General features: G+C 40.9%; 1 protein-coding gene across 5 annotated transcripts in view; it reads right to left on the reverse strand.

Annotated features, from left to right (window-relative positions):
- ZMAT4 (zinc finger matrin-type 4) overlaps positions 1-21,149 on the reverse strand; it is a 214,519-nt gene that overhangs the window by 20,861 nt on the left and 172,509 nt on the right. For 4 of the 5 annotated variants that reach the window (XR_014176028.1, XM_081960825.1, XM_081960822.1 and 1 more), the window contains one exon: positions 10,535-10,631. The exons of the other annotated variant lie outside the window; for it this stretch is intronic. Coding sequence is in view for 3 of the 4 variants with exons in the window: in XM_081960825.1 (XP_081816951.1) it covers positions 10,535-10,631 (97 nt within the window). In the remaining variant the exon portion in view is untranslated. The remainder of the gene's footprint in view (positions 1-10,534; positions 10,632-21,149) is intronic. 5 annotated transcript variants of the gene reach the window in all.

Genomic DNA, 21,149 nt, shown 5'->3' on the forward strand with positions numbered 1-21,149 from the left:
CTATCTATCTATCTATCTATCTATCTATCTATCATCTATCTATCATCTGTCTATCTATCTATCTATCTATCATCTATCTATCTATCTATCTATCTATCTATCTATCATCTATCTATCTATCATCTATCTATCATCTATCTAAATTTCTGTGTAGAGATAGAAAGCATTTTTGAGGCAGATCAAAAGTAAAATGAACACAAATATTGGTTAATATACAACTATCTGTCATGGGCCAGTTGGGAGAGTCTGCTGCCACAAAAGTAGAACTCAAAAAAAAAAAAAAAACTTCAGACATGCTGCCAAAGACTTGGGCTGTGAAAACTGGGCTGCAAAAACCCAGACTCCTGCTATATGAGATGTGGTATTCAGCAGGTTCTGACGGGTTCTGGAGAACCAGTGGCAGAAATTTTGAGTAGTTTGGAGAACTGGTAAATACCACCTCTGACTGGTCATGCCCCCATCTATTCTCTGCCTCCCACATGATCTGGAGGGAATGGAAATGGGGATTTTGCACTATCCTTCCCCTGGAGCGGGGAGGGAATGGAGATTTTTCAGTATCCTTCCCCTGAAGTGGGGAGGGAATGGAGATTTTATAGTAACCTTCCCCTGGAGTGGGGGAGGGAATGGAGATTTTACAGTATCCTTCCCCTGGAGGCAGGAGGGAATGGAGATTTTATAGTATCCTTCCCCTGGAGTGGGGAGGGAATGGAGATTTTACAATATCCTTCCCCTGGAGTGGGGAGGGAATGGAGATTTTACAGTATCCTTCCCCTGGAGTGGGATAAGAATGGAGATTTTACAGTATCCTTCCCCTGGAGTGGGGAGGGAATGGAGATTTTACAGTATCCTTCTCCTGGAGTGGGGAGGGAATAGAGATTTTACAGTATCCTTCCCCTGGGGTGAGGAGAGAATGGAGATTTTACAGTATCCTTCCCCTGGGGTGAGGAGGGAATGGAGATTTTACAGTATCCTTCCCCTGGAGTGGGAAGGGAATGGAGATTTTGCAGTATCCTTACCCTGGAGTGGGGAGGGAATGGAGATTTTATGGTATCCTTCCTCTGCCATGCCCACCAAGCCATGCCCACAGAACTGGTAGTAAAAAAAATTGAATCCCACCACTGTGCTAGATGGTAGCAAGAAGTTACTGCTTCTATTTCCTGCTCTTCCGTGTTCATCCGATGACTAAGAGATCTGCTAACTTTATTTAGTAATTGTTGCCAGCCAACTCAAACCATCAGCAAGGAAGAAGGTGTGTGGGATGTGTTTGCCACCTTGAGTTTTTGTAAAGATAATAAAGGTGGGATACAAATGAATCAATAAAAATAGTCAGAAGTAAAAGTGATAAATTAGAAGAATAAGTATGTGCCTTCCTAATATGGATTTTGGGGCATAAATGCCTATCCTAGATCCAGGGTTATTTTTCATCTAGGACATTGAGCTAATGCTTGCAATCCCTAGGAAAACTGGTAATCAAGACGTACAATATTTCAGCTGTCTGGATGCTGCTTATTTTTACCCAGTAGTTTCTAGTTGGTACTAGTCTTGAGTAATTCTTTTCCTGTGCTGAGAACTCTAGATACTGTTTTTCAATTCTGCCAAGTCAGATTTTTTCCTCCATGGTTAGTATTTTAATAAAAGTCTTGACCCAAAACTTAAGGATCCTAAAGCTTCGTCAATAAAGGAAGGACACCCTTTTGCATAGTTCTACACATTTGCAAATCTAGGCAGCATACTAAAAAGCAGAGACATCACCCTGCCAACAAAAGTGTGTTTAGTCAAGGCTCTGGTTTTCCCAGTTGCAATGTATGGCTATGAAAGTTGGACCATAAGGAAGGCTGAGTGCCAAAGAATGGAGGCCTTTGAACTCTGGTGCTGGAGAAGACTCCTGCGAGTCCCTTGGACTGCAAGGCGATCCAACTGGTCAGTCCTAGAGGAGATCAACCCTGACTGCTCTTTGGAAGGCCAGATCCTGAAGAGGAAACTCAAAGACTTTGGCCACCTAATGAGAAGGAAGAAGGACTCCCTGGAGAAGAGTCTAATGCTGGGAAAGATTGATGGCAAAACAAGAAGGGGATGACTTGAGAATAAGGTGGCTGGATGGAGTCACCGAAGCAGTCGGCATGAGCTTCAATGGACTCTGGGGGATTGTAGAGGACAGGAAGGCCTGGAGGAACTTCGTCCATAGGGTCGCAATGGGTCGGATACAACTTCACAACTAACAACAACACATTTGTAGAATTCTGCAGTTTTTAGACATATTAATTGTAAATGATCAGTACTGTTTCTTGTATTGAAAGTGAGGCAAATATCCAGAAAACAACTATATATCCATAGCTGCCCCTTCTCCTTTCTCCCACAACCCCCAGCTAATTTTTTAAACCAGACATCCATCCAATTCCCCTGCATTCCTAATTTCTCATCACTAAAGGAAACCATGTAAGAGCAATCAGAAGGATGAAGGGGAACGATCAAAGCAATTGCTTATCAAAAACTGGCTGGCTGAGCATCTCTAACTACCGTTTCAAATTAAATTTATGAATGTTCAGGCTGCTGCATTTGATAACATCACATTGCTTCTGCTTTATTAAGTGTCTCAGGAGTCACTAGTCCCATTTATATCATAATGTATATGTGAAGAGAGATTAGCTAGAAACACTAATAAGAATGTTAATTCAAAAGAAGGGTCTTACAAAGAGAAAATGATTGCTTCCCAGGATAGTTCAGTTTTTGATCAAGGTAGGGTTGCCATCCATCCCTCTGCCAAAAATACCCGGGAATGTTAGAAGAAAGAAAAGTTCTCCTTTGTTTGAAGATTTGAATCTTTACATAGAACTTTGAGGTGGTCTAATTCCTACTACGTCTGTCTGTCTGTCTGTCTGTCTGTCTGTCTGTCTGTCTGTCTGTCTGTCTGTCTATCTATCTATCTATCTATCTATCTATCTATCATCTATCTATCTATCTATCTATCATCTATCTATCTATCATCTATCTATCTATCTATCTATCTATCTATCTATCTATCTATCTATCTATCTATCTATCTATCATCTATCTATCTATCTATCTATCATCCATCTATCTATCTATCTATCTATCTATCATCTATCTATCATCTATCTATCTATCTATCTATCTATCTATCTATCTATCTATCTATCTATCTATCTATCTATCTATCATCTATCATCTATCTATCTATCTATCTATCTATCTATCTATCTATCATCTATCTATCTATCTATCTATCTATCTATCTATCTATCTATCTATCTATCTATCATCTATCATCTATCTATTCATAGGTAAAGTTTCCCCTCACACATATGTGCTAGTCATTCCCAACTCTAGGGGACAGTGCTCCGTTTCAAAGCCAAAGAGCCAGCGCTGTCCAAAGACGTCTCCATGGTCATGTGGCCGCCATGACTAAATGACGAAGGCGCAAGGAACGCTGTTACCTTCCCAGCAAAGGTGGTTCCTATTTTTCTACTTGCATTTTTATGTGCTTTCAAACTGTTAGGTTGGCAGAAGTTGGAACAAGTAAGGGGAGCTCACTCCGTTACGCCGCGCTAGAGATTTGAAACGCCGAACTGCTGACAAGCTCATCGTCTTTAGCCACTGAGCCACTGCATCCCATTTTTTATTTATTAGAATTTGTCCAACAAAAATAAGAACAAGAATAAAAGAATTGAGAAACTTGTTATTTATTTATGAATCTCCTGCATTTTTATCAGTCCCAAAACCAACTGTTGCAATCATTTCCTATATGAGGGTTATGGTCCTACAAGAATCAGAACCTTGAAGAAGTCCTATCAAGTAAAGATGCTCAGAAACCTGGACCATAACAACGAGAGACCACTGCTGAATTGATATTTGGTTGCTTGACTCTCTGACTCTCAACTATACATTTTTTTTACTATGCCTTCAGTCCCATCCCTTGGTCTTCACCTTATTACACCTTTTTTCTTCCAAAGGGATGTAGATCAAAGTTGAAAAATTAATTAATCTGATGGCATTCAGTTGAGCTTTACTTTTGATGATTGCATGGATGGTTGGCCACCATCTTCCTCATTTATTTATACATGCATTGAATTTATAGGCTGCCCAATTCCTATTGGCTCTAGGCAGCGTATCATTAAAAAGTAAATTAAAAAAAAGAAAATGGGGTGGGGGAGGGAATCATAAATGTCCTAAAGGAAATATATAACCAGAAAAGCACATAAAGCAGGGGCTCCACCTTCACCTACCCACAAAGCCTGAGAAAAGAGGATGACTACCTCCTCCTCCTCCTCCTCTTCTTATTCTCTTCCTCCTCCTCCCCCTCTTCTTATTCTCCTCCTCCTCCTCTTCTCCTTCTATTTCTCCTCCTCCTTCTCTTCCTTCTCCTCCTTCTATTTCTCCTCCTCCTCTTCTTTTCTTCCTTCTCCTCTCCTCCTTCTCCTCCTCCTCCTTCTCTTCTTCTTTTTCTTTTCCTTCTCCTATTTCTCCTCCTCCTTCTCCTCTTCCTCCTTCTCCTCTTCCTCCTCCTCTTCTCCTCCTCCTCCTCCTCTTCTCCTCCTCCTCCTCTTTCTTCTATTTCTCCTCCTCCTCCTCCTCCTCCTCCCCTCCTTCTCCTATTTCTCCTCCCCTCCTCTTCTTATTGTCTTCCTCCTCCTCTTCTTCTCCTTCTTCTATTTCTCCTCCTCCTCCTCTTCTTCTCTTCCTCCTCCACTTCTTCATCTCCTCCTCCTCCTCCTATTTCTCCTCCTCCTCCTCCTTTCCTCCTCCTCCTCCTCCTCGTTTTCCTCCAGATGCAGGGTCCACTTTTCGGATCATGGAACAACACTTTGTGCAATCAGCTGCATCTCCAGGGCGCAGGCCTGTGGCTTGCATATATGCTTGTTGATGGTGTCTTGCCATCTCTGGTGTTGATGCCCGCGAGCCTGCTGGCCATTGACTTCTACTTGGTAGGATGTCTTGGCATCGGTGAAAGATGCTGCTCTCTGGACATGTCCATACCAGCCTCCTTGGCCTTCTCTCATCTTCTCTATAATTGGTGCCACACCAACTGTAATTGGTGCCACAACCAGGATCTTTAACAGATTCCTGAACATAATCTGGGTCAGCACCATTTGTATCTCTGGGGGAATATCATTTGAATCATACGGTAACTCCATTTGTAAAAAGGTTTAAGTATGGAATTTTTCCATCTTTCTTTAAGAACCCATCAATTCCCACCTGTGATTACTTTTGAATATTTTATCTGTACATTTTCCTGGGATTCCTTTCAACTTCTTAAACATTTTCTCATTTTTCTTTCCCTTACTGTCTTGTTAAGATTCCCTCTCTACTTCTCAAGATTCTTGAGTGAGATATCATTGCCTATCTTTTCATGCTTGACACTCTAAATCTATTTTCATTCATCACAGACCCTTCACCTCCTGTCTTTTGCTATTGTTATTAGAATGGCTTGTTCTGAAAGTCTCCTGAATCTTTTCTTTGAAATTTTGGGATTTCTTTTGTCCCTCAATGTATCTTCTCTTTTTTGATAGCTGCTTGGGTTCATTGCTACATATTAAGCAAATCTCTCTCTATATAAATGGCTGTGTGTGTGTGTATGTTCCTGCATAACTCTGGAAAACCTCGAGCCATTTCAACCAAACTTGGTACATAGATGACATACTCTCTGTTGACAAATATTGTGGGAGGTAAGACAACCCTAACACCCCTCAGGGGGTGTGTTCTGTTAAGATACAGCCTGTTGTGCCTTAAAATGGCTTCTACTGTACAGCACAGTGGAGTTGCCAGGATAATAGCTTCACAGTATTTCACAAGGTGGCTCCCTCTGCTAAGGGAGAAAATCCAACATTAGAAATTACGTTTGGTCCAGACATTTTCCCCGTATAAATTAATACATGGGGAATGCCGGGTTATCGGCTAGTTAAATATATTCCTTATATTTATCTTATATTTTGACCATATATTTTGTTCTACGGGTCAACATCTAAGATCAATGTAAGGAATATATTTAATTTGCCTATCATTTTCTACAAGGTACAACTTTGTCTTAATGCAGTAAGTTTAATTCTCTTGCTAAATAAACCAACTGTAATAGACTTGTGTTATGTGCTTCTGACCACATCTTTCTAGAGAATTCTTCTTGATTTCCCATTCCAAGTTCACAGGACATGAGAAGTCCATTTTTTATGCACTATTCTTTATTTATTTTTATCTACAGTGGTACCTTGGTACTCAACTGCTTTGAAACTCATCAAATTTGGTACTCAACACATTTCGATGTGGAAATTTTGTCCCGATACTCATCATGTCTTCGTTACTCAACACACAAGCTAGAATTTGTCATTGTCTGCAATATTATTCCTTATTGGGGAAAAATTGTTTGGTACTCATTGTTTTTGGTTCTCATCATGCCTTCCTAGAACGAATTAAGTATGAGTGCCGAGGTACCCCTGTACACAAAAGCTCCAGTTTATTCCTAAACATGAATTAGAAGTAGACAAATGCTCTGAATGTATTCAGATATGAATTTACTTGGACGGCAGTTGTGTGACCTTTCATCTAGATATCTATGTGCATCATTCAGAGATTTAAATTTATTCCATTTGATTAGCACTCTTTGGCTTTTTGCCTCGGATCAAGAGTAGTTTGTTCTGCTGAATTCAGGCAATCCGTTCTGCAACCATAATACATTTTGAGTGTATCTTAAGAGTTCACCTTGCCCAAGTCTGCCACCAGCAATTCAATTTAAACTAGGCTAGCTCCATTAAAAAATCCCCCTAGAGGGAAGGCCAACTTCTCCTTAATAAAGTAAGCTTTGTGTCTTTCGCACAAAAAGTACAAGAAGGTATAGAGCAAAACAATTAGCATTTCTGAAGAATATGAACAATTAAAAAAAAAACCCTCAGTGGAAACATATTGGCTGCAGCCTTGAAGAGTAATGAGATGTGCAGAGGAAATTGCAAAGGAAAAGTAGAAGCTATTACAATGGGAGAGTTTATTTTTGGATGAAAAATAACACATGGAAAACAAGCAGAGCGTCATTTGGGAATTTTTCCCAACCCCTTTACCTGCAACAAGATAAGATGCACCTGTATTTCCTTTCCAAATAAAATAATAATAATAATATATTGCATTTGTGAGTCGCTGCTCTGTCCTCATGTTGCACATATATATGCTTGGGTACTGTGAAATACAAGATGGGCTGCAAAAAAAGCACCTCTGAGTCACATGATCAGAATATTGTGCAGGCTTAGAATGGAGCAATTGCCAATATTCTGAGCTGCCTCGCCCACAAGAATGCATTGGAGAATTTCTCCTGGATTTCCCCCCCCCCTGTAGTTCTTTTCTAGATCAAACTTGTTTTCGGTCTCACAGCTTCCTTTTGCCACCCTCATACTCTCTGCTAAGTTTGTCCCATTTTAATTTTTGGAGATCTATCCTGCTCACTGTGTTTCACGCCCTATTACTTAATTTATTGAGCTGTTGTGGTACAGTGGTTAGAATGCAGTATTGCAGGCTACTTTTGCTGACTGCCAGCTGTCGGCAGTTCGACTCTCACTGGCTCAAGGTTGACTCGGCTTTCTATCCATCTGAGGTGGGTAAAATGAGGACAGATTGTTGAGGGGCAATAGGATGACTCTGTAAACCACTTAGAGAGGGCTGTAAAACGCTATGAAGCAGTATATAAATCTGCTAGTGCTATTGCTATTTCCAATACACTGCAGGGTTGGAAAGAGTAACAAGGGAAGGCAGGAGAGAGGGAGGGAGGGAGGGAGGGAGAGAGGGAGGGAGGGAGAAAGGAAGGGAAGAAAGGGAGGGAGGGGGAGAGAGGGGGAGAAAGGGAGGGAAGGAGAGAGGAAGGGAGGGAGAGAGAGAGAGGGAGGGGAGAGAGGGAGGGGAGAGAGGGAGGGAGGGAGGTGGATTAACCTGATTTAGACCTGGTGAGATTTTTGCAATTTCATATTTCCAGACTGCTTTCTGAATTCGTCATAGGTGAAATAGAATCTAACCATGTATAGAAAAGAGGTCTGATTTTGCTTTTTGTTTCTGAAGAACTGGTTTATTGCTCACCCCTTCCCCTCTCCTACATACCTTTTTTAAAAAAACTTTTAAATGAGTTCAATAAAGCAATGGAGAAAAGATGCAACTGTATAGTTGTTGCATTAGTGTGCCACAGCTTCCTGACTCTAGGGAGCGGTGCTCGTCTCCGTTTCAAAGCCGAAGAGCCAGCGCTATCCATGGTCATGTGGTCGGCATGACTCAACATCAAAAGTGCACTGAACACTGTTACCTTCCTACCAAAGGTGGCTCCTATTTTTCTACTTGCATTTTTACATGCTTTCGATCTGCTAGGTTGGCAGAAGCTGGGACAACAGGAGCTCACTCTGTTATGTGGCACTAGGGATTCGAACTGTCGACCTTTCTGATCGACAAACTCAGTGTCTTAGGGCAAATGCTGGAGAGAGGCTTTTTTTAAAAAAATCATGGCACCATCGTTTAGCGATAAGGGAATATTTCTTAGGATGTAAAAACCAAAATTTAAAAACAAAACAAAACATCAAATGTATCGCTTTTTCATAAATTCACACTTAGGCACACCAGCTACAGCTAGATGTGAATAACATAATAGACAAGACTATAAGAGCTGTGGCGAGGTGAGAGGCAGATTTAAATTGGCAAAGCAAAGTTAAACTTTTCTTTTTGTTCCCAGAAAATAAGTGCTATTCATCATGGGCTTCACTTTAATCTCTTTCTCTGTCTCTCTCACTCTCACACATAAACAATTTATAAATGCATAGATTCGGCATCACAATCTCCCCTCCAATTTCCATCTTCCCTATTTTGACAGCATCCCGCTGGCCTTCTTTCCCCTTCGTTCTGCTTTTCTGAATATATGGCATATTTCACATTCATGGCTTTTTACACATGTGCCAGCTGTCAGGCTTAGCTGAAGAACAACACAGAACAGAACTGTTCGGACCTAGGCCTACCAAGATCATGAAGCCGACTCCTAATCCCGATAAAACTTATTTTATTTAGGTTAAAGGGAATTCCTCTCCAGCAAAGTCCCAGACAACAGTCTTTCAAGAGATTTCACAACTACAGACCTTAATCACGCTTGGAGAGCTGCCAGGCCGATATCTTCCAAACGCCATGCCGTAGCAGCAATTACTTGGCAAGAAGTCAGGAACAGATCTTCACCCTACTGAATTCAACTAATTGCCACCTGCAAATTCCACTCCCCTTTTGCTCCTCTAGATGAGGGGCCATTCACCATCCACCTGTGCCTTTACTCCCGAGTCGCCCCCTATTCTTTAGCTATTACCTTCTCTTGGCAGAATTGCGATGTGCATGTTGGGAACAGACTCCGAAGGCAGCTGATAACTGTGTAACGGCTCTGGCTCTATCTCTGCCCCCGATGCAGAGCCCTCGTCCAAGCATTCCCCAGACTCCAAGACTGGCCATGTTCCTCCCCAACCTCCTCACTGTCTGAGTCTGCCCCCAGCTCCACTGGTGGGCCACAAAAAAGTCCAATTGTTCAATTCTTTATTTGCTCACATCATATAGACAGACTGTTGCCAGACTAAACCTATACTAATATGCCCATAACAGATATTCTGTGGGAGATTCTCTGGACTGGCTAGGCCAAATCTCTTTCTTTTTGTCCCAAACCAGCTCTAAATGTGCTGCCTCTTTGTCTTGTCGCCCTCCTCAAAATATGCTCCTTCCTTTCTGGTAAACTGCCAATTGACTGTAACACATCACACCATCTCCCTCTTTGTACACACAATCTACCACATCAGCAAAGATTGGGAGTATGAGCTAAACTCTGTTTTTATTGCTAATCTGGTTATTTAATTTTTTATTTTTTTTTCTGCTTGCATCCAATCTTCACAAATGCAGGTTAATTACCATATTTTCCTGAGTATAAGGCACACCGGAGTATAAGGCGCACCAAGATTTTGAAGAGGCAAATTTTTTAAAAAAAGTTTTTGCACTCTGTAGATTTCTCCAAAACAGCCTGGTTTTTTTTGGTGAAAATGGGCCTGGTTTTTTTCCCCCAAAAAGGGCATGCATAGCCTTTAGGAGGCTTCCAGAATGCTCCTGGGGCAGGGGGGGGGGGCAAAAACGAGCAAAAACCGGCCCATTTTTGGTGAAAATGGGCCCATTTTTTGTCAAAAAAGGGGGTGTGTAAAGCCTTTAGGAGGCTTATAGAGTGCTCCTAGGGACTGTGTGGGGGACAAAAACAAGCAAAAAACCTGGCCCGTTTTTTTGCTCATTACTGCCCTCCCCAGCCCCTAGGAGCAGTCTGGAAGCCTCCTAAAGGCTATGCATGGCCATTTTTGCAAAGGAGGCGGAGTTTCGGGAGGCCAAAAATACTGTATTCAGTGTATAAGACACACCCAGATTTTGACCCTCTTTTGGGGGGGGGAGGAGAAAAGTGCGTCTTATACTCCAGAAAATACGGTATAATGGGAAGGGGAAATAATCCTATGTCCTGTTCACTCAACCACAGCTAACAGAGAGTCAGACTTACTTGTTCTGATGTTTCGAGCCCTTCAAGTGTGCGTGATACTGTTCTATTGAGTTTAGAGTGACGTTACAGACGTTGCAAGTGTATGTCCGCTTCAGACCTGTGGACAGAATATAACAGGATGAAGTACACCATCTTAGACTTGGTAGCTGCATTTACCCCAGCAGGCTGCTCTGACCCTGAAATCATCCTCTCTTATGGGAGCTCCTACAGAAACTTTCGAGTTCTGATTTTCCAAACTCTCATAGAAGATCGTGTTTGCGATTTGTCACCTTCCATAGCTAGACCAGAGGTCCCTAACCTTTCGGACCTCAGGGACCACTAAATTCATACTTTTAAATCCCGCGGACCACTAATATGATCTACCTGATGACCCTGGTGGCTAGGTGGTCATGTGATTGGGTGGGAATGGCCAACTCGTACCAGCTTCTGCCAACCTAGCAGTTTGAAAGCACATAAAAATGCAAGTAGAAAAATAGGAACCACCCTTGGCGGGAAGGTAACAGCGTTCCGTGCGCCTTCGGCATTGAGTTATGCTGGCCACAGAGAGAGATACAGAAATATTTATATTTGCTTATACATCCTTGTGTATAAACAAATAGAAATATCTCTGTTTCTCTCTGTGTGTGTATGTGTATATGCATTTCTTTTTTTCTTTACTATATTATTATTTTATTTAATATTTTTCTATATTTTTTGCACTTTTTTGGTCTTATTTTTTTAGTTTGCATTATTTTTTTATCTTTTTTAACGGCAATCTTTGAAAAAAATTAATATTAAAAAATAAGAATAACCATATGCCATTTGATTGTAAATATCTTAACGGCAGCTAGAATTATATTTGCAAAAGATTGGAAAAATGAGAAAATACCAATGCAGGAGGAAGTTATTTGAAAAATAATGGAATGTGCTGAAATGAGTAAATTGACATTTGAAATTAGAGAACAAGAAGATGAACAATTTTATAAGATATGGGATTTGTTCTATCAGTGGTTAGAAAAAAACATGGAAATGAAAAATGTTGGGGAATTTTTTATACTGTAAGAATAACAGAATGATACAGGTGATATTATAAAGGCATATTATTATTAAATAGACTAAGAATGATGCAATTATATGAATACCTAGAATATTTTTTTAAAGTGAATAACAATTGTAACTGAACAAATGATGTATGACGATAATAATGTATCTATGTATATTTGATGGATAATTTGTGATTTTATATACAACTGAAAGTGGTGAGTATGGAAAGAATGCACAAAAGCCTGTAACCAAATGACACGCTATATGTAATCAATGTAATTGATGAAGGTTTTATGTTTTATGTTTTGTTCGTCTTTGTTTAAAAATAAAAAACTTTTACAAAAAAAGAATAACCACATGCACAGTTCTCTCTGTGGGCTGATCTAAGGGGTTTCATGTTGCTTGGACTGTGTCCATAGCATGCAACATTATATTATATTTCCCTATTGTGTCAACAGATGGCTATGCCGCCATTATCAGCTTCACATATGTTTTAATGAATGTCTGAAATTTGGTGACAATCCCAGATTAATTTTGCAAATATCGAGAAACTGAGAAGATTTTAGGAGTAAATGTTGACAGTTATCAACATGTGACTGCCGGCATTCACTGCTGCATTTCTGAAAAGTGAAGAAATAGGTTTCATTGTAAATTGTTTCCTAAATAGGCAGCTGCCAATTTCCATCCCATTGACTATATTAATGCCTCTTTCTTTGTGTGTTAGTCTTGCGAGCTAGTCCAGATTAGAAGCAAATCTAGGAGCATTTGCTTAACTTTAAGTTCACATTAACAGCATCTTGCAAACCTGAAAATACATCTATCCCCCTCCCTTTACAGAGCAAGAAACTAGGGAGGATCCCTTCCAGAGGTGGGTTGCTCCCAGTTTGGACCCGTTCAGGAGAAACGGTAGTAGTAATTGGGTGTGGGTCACCAAACCGGTAGTGATAGCTGGCTGGCCAAGCCCCCAAACTGGCTCGCTTTGATGCTTGCGCTGCCTCATCTTTGCCAAGTGCAGCCACACAACTGCCTCCTAGTGTCTACACACAGATAATTTACCTTATTTAAAAAAGAATACCCCACCATGCTTGGAAATGTTCATATTCTTAGATGCTACCTTCATCATCCTTAGGTCTTTGATTCAGGACTTGAATGATCAAATTTCCCCCAGTTTTAAGATTGTGAATCTAACTCTACATAACACATGCATAATAATAATAATAATCTTAAACTGATTAAACTTGAATGTAGCTTGGATTGATTACAAGGGGAAATTCAATTCCCTACCATTTAATCAGATAATCAAGGGCCCAGAAATAACAGGGTCAGTAGAAACATCAGAAGCTTTGTGCAAAGATCAATGGCGCGATGGAAGACACAGCTGCTGATCAATGGTGATAGACTCAGAGAGGTTAATATCAAGAGAGAAATCTTTCAAGAAGATTCACTGTCCCCACAATAGTTTGTCATTTCATTGATTATTCTGTCAACGATATGGAAGACCATGGCTATCAAGACAACATTAAAAAAAACCCACCTCCTTTATCTGGACGATCTAAAGTTGTATTGCAACCGTCATAAATATGAGCCAGCTGCCAAGTGTCAGAATTTGGATTATGTGACTGTGGGGATGCTGCAAAGTGTGGAAAAATAGTCATACGTCACCACTCTATAAAGCCTTAGTAAGACTTCATCTAGAATGCTGCATCCAGTTTGGGTCACCACACTATGAAAAAAGATGTTGAGACTCTAGAAAGTGCAGAGAAGAGCAACCAGGATGATGAGGGGACTGGAAGTTAAAACATATGATGAACGGTTGCAGGAACTGGGCCTGGCTAGTCTAGTGAAGAGAAGGACCAGGGGAGACATGAGAGCAGTCTTCCAGTATTTGAAGGGCTGCCACAGAGAGGAGGGGGGCAAGCTAAAGGCCAGACAAGGAATAATGGATGGAAACAAATCAAAGGAGAGATTCAATCTGGAAATAAGGATACATTTTCTGACAGTGAGAACAATCAACCAATGGAACAGAAGTTGTGGGAGCTTCATCACTGGATGTTTCAAGAAGAGACTGGACTGCCATCTGTCCGAGATGGTGTAAGATCTCCTGCTTAGGTGGGGGGGTTGGACTAGATGACCTACCAGGTCCTTTCTAACTCTGTGATTTTATATTCCACACCATTAGAAATAGAATCACTGCTCAAGACTCTCCATATATACGCTGCCAAAATGTTGCAGTGGAGTTAGGAATGCCATCTTTACCTCAACAGGAGGAAAATGGTGAAAACTGAAGGAATCAAGATGCCCTATAAGGAAATTGTATCAAGAGGCTGGATGAAGAAGGCCACTACAGGTATCTGGGCATGCTGCAAGCTGACAACACGAAGCACCCTGAAGTCAAGAAAGTTTGCAGTGAATAACTCGTGAAAATGAAGTTCTTAAAAGTCTAAATTCTGTAGCTGAAATGCCATCAAGGCAATTAACATCTGGGCACTTCCAGTCATTAGATACCCAACTGGAATAATAGACTGGACTCAAACAAAGATAATGGAAGAATAGAATAGAATAGAATAGAATAGAATGGAATGGAGTAGCTAACCTTTTTGTTGTCATGTGCCAAAAGCACCCGCAAACGTGAACAAACATGAACGTGTGTCAACACACATAATGCAATGCGTGTGTGACCCCCCCTTGTCTCGCCCCACTGTGCATGCATACACAGCCCCCCCCCCCGCTCCCTCTGCATATGGATGTGTGACCCCCTCGTGCCCCGTTCTGGGCCTATAGGCCTTTCTGCAGCCTCCTGGGAGAAAAAAAGGCTGTGTGAGTGCTGTAAACTCCTGCTCCCCACACATCTCCCACAAGAGCCCCACCCCCTGCACATGCGCAGCAGAGACTCAAGAATCATCTGGCCAGTGGGAGGCATGCATGCATGCGTGGTGAAGCTGAGGTGGGCAATGGCTTTCAACATCATGGTGTTAGAGATTAGAATGACCTGATTCTGCTAAAATTTTGGAAGGCTATCAAGATCTGGTTTCTTCAGTTTGACTAGGAGAAAGAGGGATAAGACCAGGGGTGGGATTCAATTTTTTTTACTACTGACTCTGTGGGCGTGGCTTGGTGGGCGTGGCAGGGGAAGGATATTGTATAATCCCCATTTCTTCCCGATCAGCTGGGACTCGGGAGGCAGAGAATAGATGGGGGTGTGGCCAGCCAGAGGTGGTATTTGCCAGTTCTCCGAACAACTCAAAATTTCCGCTACCGGTTCTCCAGAACTGGTCAGAACCTGCTGAATCCCACCTCTGGATAAGAAGGCTCTTCCCTAACCATTCCCAGAGTATATATGTAGTGATGCAAATAGTTGATTTAGTTTGACAAGATTCCTGTCTGCCTTCTGACTACTAATAGTAAACTTTCTCCAAGGCTGGCCTTTTCTTGGTCACAAAATTTCTTAGTTTCACAGAGGGTCTTAAACCAACACTGTTACAAAAGGTAAGTAGGATTACTCTACCTGTCAGTTCAATTACATTGATGCAATCCAGGATAGGCTTATTTAAGGCCCACTTACACTTCTGAACTCTAAAAATCATATACAGAGATTAACTGAATTTGGAAGTGATATGTGGGATGTAAGATTCAGAGAGAGAACTATTTATTTAAAAGACAGTTTGGGATGCTTTAAAAAAACCACCAATAATTCTTTCAGAAACAAAATACCATAGGATTATGAATAAAATGCCTTGGTAAGCCACACTTGGAATACTGCATTCAGTTTTGGTCCCCATGATGTAAAGAAGATGTGGAGACTCTAGAAAGAGTGCAGAGAAGAGCAACAAAGAGGATTAGGGGACTGGAAACTAAAACACATGAGGAATGGTGAGGAATGGTTGCAGGAACTGGGTATATCTAGTTTAATGAAAAGAAGGACTAGGGGAGACATAATAGCAGTCTTCCAATATCTCAGCGGTTGCCACAAAGAAGAGGGACTCAAACTATTCTCCAAAGCACCTGAGGGCAAGACAAGAAGCAATGGGTGGAAACTAATCAAGGAGAGAAGCAACTTAGAACTGAGGAGAAATTTCCTGACAGTTAGAACAATTAATCAGTGGAACAACTTTCCTCCAGAAGTTATGAATTCTCCAGCACTGGAAGTTTTTAAGAAGAGATTGGATAATCATTTGTCTGAAACGGTATAGGGTTTCCTGCCTGAGCAGTGGGTTGGACTAGAAGACCTCCAAGGTCCCTTCCAACTCTGTTATTCTATATTCTAAAAGCAAACAAACAATATATTAATCTTAACTGTAGTTGTTCAATTTTCAGATGTTTGTTAATGTTGTTTGGGTGTTTCTACAACAAGTAGAAATCTCTGCAAATAGAGATTTCTACTTCTTGTAGCAATCCTACTGTTATCGGTAATCAGTCCAAATGTAACATTCGCAATCTCTTGAATAAAACAGAAATGTGGGAAAGGACATGCATCTTGTCAAATGACATGACAGCCGGCTGTCTTCTGGCAGCCTTAAGATGTGATTGGCAGCATCTGATGGCTCGCATAGCACGAAACATTATGTTGAGGGTAGTTTTCCAAATAACACTTGCTCATTAACCACGTAACAACAGCTCCAAGGTCCAAGACTGTAATTGCTGCCTTGGCAGGTTCGTTATTTTCAGTTGATATTCTATTCCTGATTTTGTTTTTGGTGTTGTTTTTAAGAAAGCCCAGTGCAACATTTTAATTTTATTGTTTTCCTGGTTTTTTTTAATCATTGTTTTATTTATCGGTTTTATGATTGGGGTGAGACACCAGAGTTTGGTTGCTACCGGCATTACTGCCGGTTTGGCTCACAAAAAATGTTGCAGGATGGAAGGCTGAGTCAACCTTGAGCTGGTCAGGATCGAACTCCTGACTGTGGGAAGAGTTTGCCTGCAATACTGCATTCTAACCACTGCGGCACCAGGACTCAGTGTATGGAACTGCCCTTGATATTAAATCCTTAAATTCACATACTGACTGTGAATTTTGGAAACTGTTGCATCAACATATCTAAATGATACGTTGAAATTTGGGGAAGCCATTCAATCAGAATCAGAATAGAGCTGGAAGGGACCTTGGAGGTCTTCTAGTCCATCCCCCTGCTCAAGCAGGAGATCCCATACCATTTCAGACAAGTGATTGTCTACCTCTCCTCTTAAAAACCTCCAGTGATGAAGCATCCACAACATCTGAAGGCAAGCCGCTCCATTGATTAATTGTCCTCACTGTTAGGAAGTTTCGCCTTAATTCCAGGTTGCTTCTTCTCCTTGATTAGTTTCCATCCAATCTTTCTTGTCCTGCTCTCTGGTGATTTGGAGAATAATTTACCTCCTCTTCTTTGTGGCAGCCTCCGCATATCCCTCAGCATATTTTTATCTCCAAAAAGTAGCCTATATATAATAATAATTGCTCTGGGATAGATTGGGACTCATCGGTGGGTTATCTTGTCTTGGCTATGGCATCCTGTCCCCACTTAATCTTCAATTTTTTGTGGATGTTTTTCTGCTTATTTTTAAGGCATTGCATGGATTTTAATTATATGCCACCCGGAGACTGCGCTGAATGAGGTAGCCTGTATAAATCTAAATGTATCACTAAAATAAACAAGTCGTGATATGGGTTATTTAATTGGGCACAGCATGTTATGTAAATACACAGAAGTTGTGTTTTGTAAATCGTAACTTTAGTCAATAACTACCACAATGGAATTCTTTGTTAAGAAACGGTGATGATCACAAGACTGCAAACAATGAAAAGCCTTCATATTTAGCAGCATGTTTAGCTGTGAAATATAACTTGGGTAAGATTCTTTTTCACTCATCCTCAACTATTTGTCATCTGTCCAATTCTAGTGGTGAAAAACATAAAACAATTTTGATTGTGACATTGGTTACAATAGAAATGTATGGATGAGTTTAGCAGGTGGCTTCCATTGGGGACACTTAAGGTGGGTTTCTCTGAACTGCAATTCTGACATTGCACCCCGAATTAAGTTAATTTATTTATCTATTCAATTCAAATAGCCCCCTATCTCAAACCAGTGACTATGCAGTGAAACTGATCCAATACAATACAATACAATACAATACAATACAATACAATACAATATAATACAATAGCAGAGTTGGAAGGGACCTTGGAGGTCTTCTAGTCCAACCCCCTGCTTAGGCAGAAAACCTTACACCATTTCAGACAAATGGCTATCCAACATCTTCTTAAAGACTTCCAGTGTTGGGGCATTCACAACTTCTGGAGGCAAGCTGTTCCACTGATTAATTGTTCTGACTGTCAGGAAATTTCTCTTCGGTTCTAAGCTTCTTCTCTCTTTGATTATTTTCCACCCATTGCTTCTTGTTCTGCCCTCAGGTGCTTTGGAGAATAGCTTGACTTCCTCTTTTTTGTGGCAACCCCTGAGATATTGGAAGACTGCTATCATGTCTCCCCTAGTCCTTCTTTTCATTAAACTAGACATACCCAGTTCCTGCAACTGTTCTTCATGTTTTAGCCTCCAGTCCCCCAATCATTTTGTTGCTCTTCTCTGCACTCTTTCTAGAGTCTCCACATCTTTTCTACATTGTGGTGACCAAAACTGAATGCAGTTTTGGGAAGGGGTAATATTTGTAAAATTTGTTAAAACCTTTAATAAAAAAAATGCATTTGTTAAAAAAAACAACCTAAATGCAGTCTTTCAAGTGTGGCCTTACCAAGGCATTATAAAGTGGTATTAACACTTCACGTGATCTTGATTCTATCCTTCTGTTGATGCAGCCTAGAACTGTGTTGGCTTTTTTAGCAGCTGCTGCACACGGCTGGCTCCTATTTAAATGGTTGTCCACTTAAAGATCCCTCTCAAAGTTACTACTATTGAATAAGGTACCACCTATACATTTCAATCTCTGTTAATTAGTTAGTTAATTAGTTAGTTGAGCCAATATCAACGTGCAGCATTCCAAACACAAATTATGACTAAAATCCGATAAAAACAATTTAAAATAAATTTGGAATAAAATACAATTTTAAATGAAATTGAAATAAAATATAATTTAAAATGAGATTTGAATAAAATACAGTAATTTAATATATGGATAAATAATCTAGGATAAAATTATATTTCGGTGTCATCCCTACAATCTACCCCAATTAGACTCTCATATGCCGATCTCAAACGAACCATTTTGCTCAAGTACTGTGCTGTGTTAAATGTTGTTTTTAAATTTTGTCCACACATAAGGTAAATTGTTTTAATATGAGGTTCCCAATAGGTCATTCATTTAGTATATAGACCAAGGTACCTGTCTCTGACACTCTTATTCAGGCAATAATCAAATAGGATATGAACTAGGTCTTCTACCTCTGTCGCTCTACAAATGCAGAGACGTCCATTATAGGATATAGACTCTCAGTTAATTCGATTTTCACAGCTTGAAAAAAAACACTTTGTTAACCAAGATCACGTGAAGTGCTAATACCGCTTTATAATGTCTTGGTAAGGCCACACTTGAAATACTGCATCCAGTTTGGGTCGCCACGATGTAAAAAAGATGTGGAGACTCTAGAAAGAGTGCAGAGAAGAGCAACAAAGAGGATTAGGGGAGTGAGAGTAAAACATGAAGAACAGTTGCAGGAACTGGGTATGTCTAGTTTAATGAAAAGAAGGACTAGGGGAGACATGATAGCAGTGTTCCAATATCTCAGAGGTTGCCACAAAGAAGAGGGAGTCAAGCTATTCTCCAAAGCACCTGAGGGTAGAACAAGAAGCAATGGGTGGAAACTAATCAAGGAGAGAAGCAGCTTAGAACTGAGGAGAAATTTCCTGACAGTTAGAACAATTAATCAGTGGAACAGCTTGCCTCCAGAAGTTGTGAATGCCCCAACACTGGAAGTCCTTAAGAAGATGTTGGATAGCCATTTGTTTGAATCTGGTATAGGGTTTCCTGCCTAAGCAGGGGTTTGAACTAGAAGACCTCTAAGGTCCCTTCCAACTCTGTTCTTCTATTCTATGATCATGAAATGAGCAGGAATTAAGAGGCATTCAAGTGGGCTGGACGTAGATCTCTTGTGGGTGTGCAGGGACTCAAGACCTATGATGCATTTGACCTCTTCCTCGGGCTCAGCCTGGTAATCTCCTGCATCATGCATACCACCCACAATATGGCAATCTGTATCTCCTTCTCTTTCACCTCAAGTTTTAGCATTTTAATCTCTACTGCTTAATGCTCAAATAGCAACTGAAGAGGTGAAAAGTGTTTAATGGGGCCTCGATCGTGTTCGTGGCTTCCAACAAATTGCAAGCGGATGTAAAGATGCATCCACCTTTATTTAAAGCAGAAAAAGCACTTGTGGGGATTCTCAGAACTGCGGAATTTCAGTGAAACGTGTCTGTACATCTCTCTGAGGAAGAAAAGCTCAATAGAAGAAAAGAAAACGGTATCTAAATGGAACATTTCGACAGAGGTAGCATGCTGTTTTTAATCATCCCACCAGAGATTTTTTAAAAAAAGTATTGCTATCCTGCTGAATTTAATAATTTAGCATGAAGAGCTGATGTTCAGGAGGCTTTGCTACTCCTCTCTTTTATTATTTTGGCCAGCTCCTTAATAATAATAATAATAATAATTTTATTTGATTAGCCGCAACCCTCTCCCGAAGGACTCGGGGCGGCGTACAATCAAACAGATAAAAAATACACATAAGACAAACATATATACAAAAAACAGAGACATATACATATGTGCATGGAGGAGGATGGACTTAAGTGAAAGACAGTTAAAAATATAATTTAAAATCCCCTAATAAAATTACCAAATTAAAAAACCCATCAGGAGCGTTACTAAGTTATGGTCGAGCCAGGCCAGCTATTTGGAAAAGGTGGGTCTTGAGCTTGACACGGAAGGAGCGGAGGTCAGTAGTGGTCCTAATATCCGGGGGGAGGTCATTCCACAGGGCTGGGCCCGCCACAGAGAAGGCTCTGCTCCCAGGCGCCGCCCCATGGCACTGTCTGGTAGACGGCACCTGGAGAAGTCCCTCTCTGTGCGAGCGGATGGGCCGTAGGGATGTATGGGGCAGAATACGATCCCGCAGGTAACTAGGTCCTGAGCCATGGAGCGCTTTAAAGATCGTAATCCTCCACTTATCCTCCACTGGTTCCAAACTGCATCCTTCTCACAGTGCTGTCGAACTGCTGTCGCTTCTGCTGACTGTGAATTGTGGAGAACAGAAAGCAGATATTGCAAAAACAGTCCCTGCTCAGCTCCTTTTGCTCCAATTGACCGGTACAGAAATGCAAAGACCGTCAGCGCTCTCTCTGCTCAAAGAATGGTGAAGTTTCTCTCACTCTGCAATCGAGAATGGGGGTTGGAGGAAGTGGTCATAAAGGACTGTGATAGAAAAGACCTTCCAAAGATAGACTGCTGGGGGTTCTAAGGAACAATTGTCTGTAGAGATTCTCCATCCTCCAGGTCATGGTTGTCCCAAAAGTGCTTTTTCAGGAGGCAACTGGACTTTCTGAGGTTTTATTTTTGTCTTTTGAAGACGTTTCGCTTCTCATCCAAGAAGCTTCTTCAG

Source organism: Natrix helvetica (genome assembly GCF_964273705.1).
Source record: "Natrix helvetica genome assembly, chromosome: 8".
Classification (NCBI taxonomy): Eukaryota; Metazoa; Chordata; class Lepidosauria; order Squamata; family Natricidae; genus Natrix; species Natrix helvetica.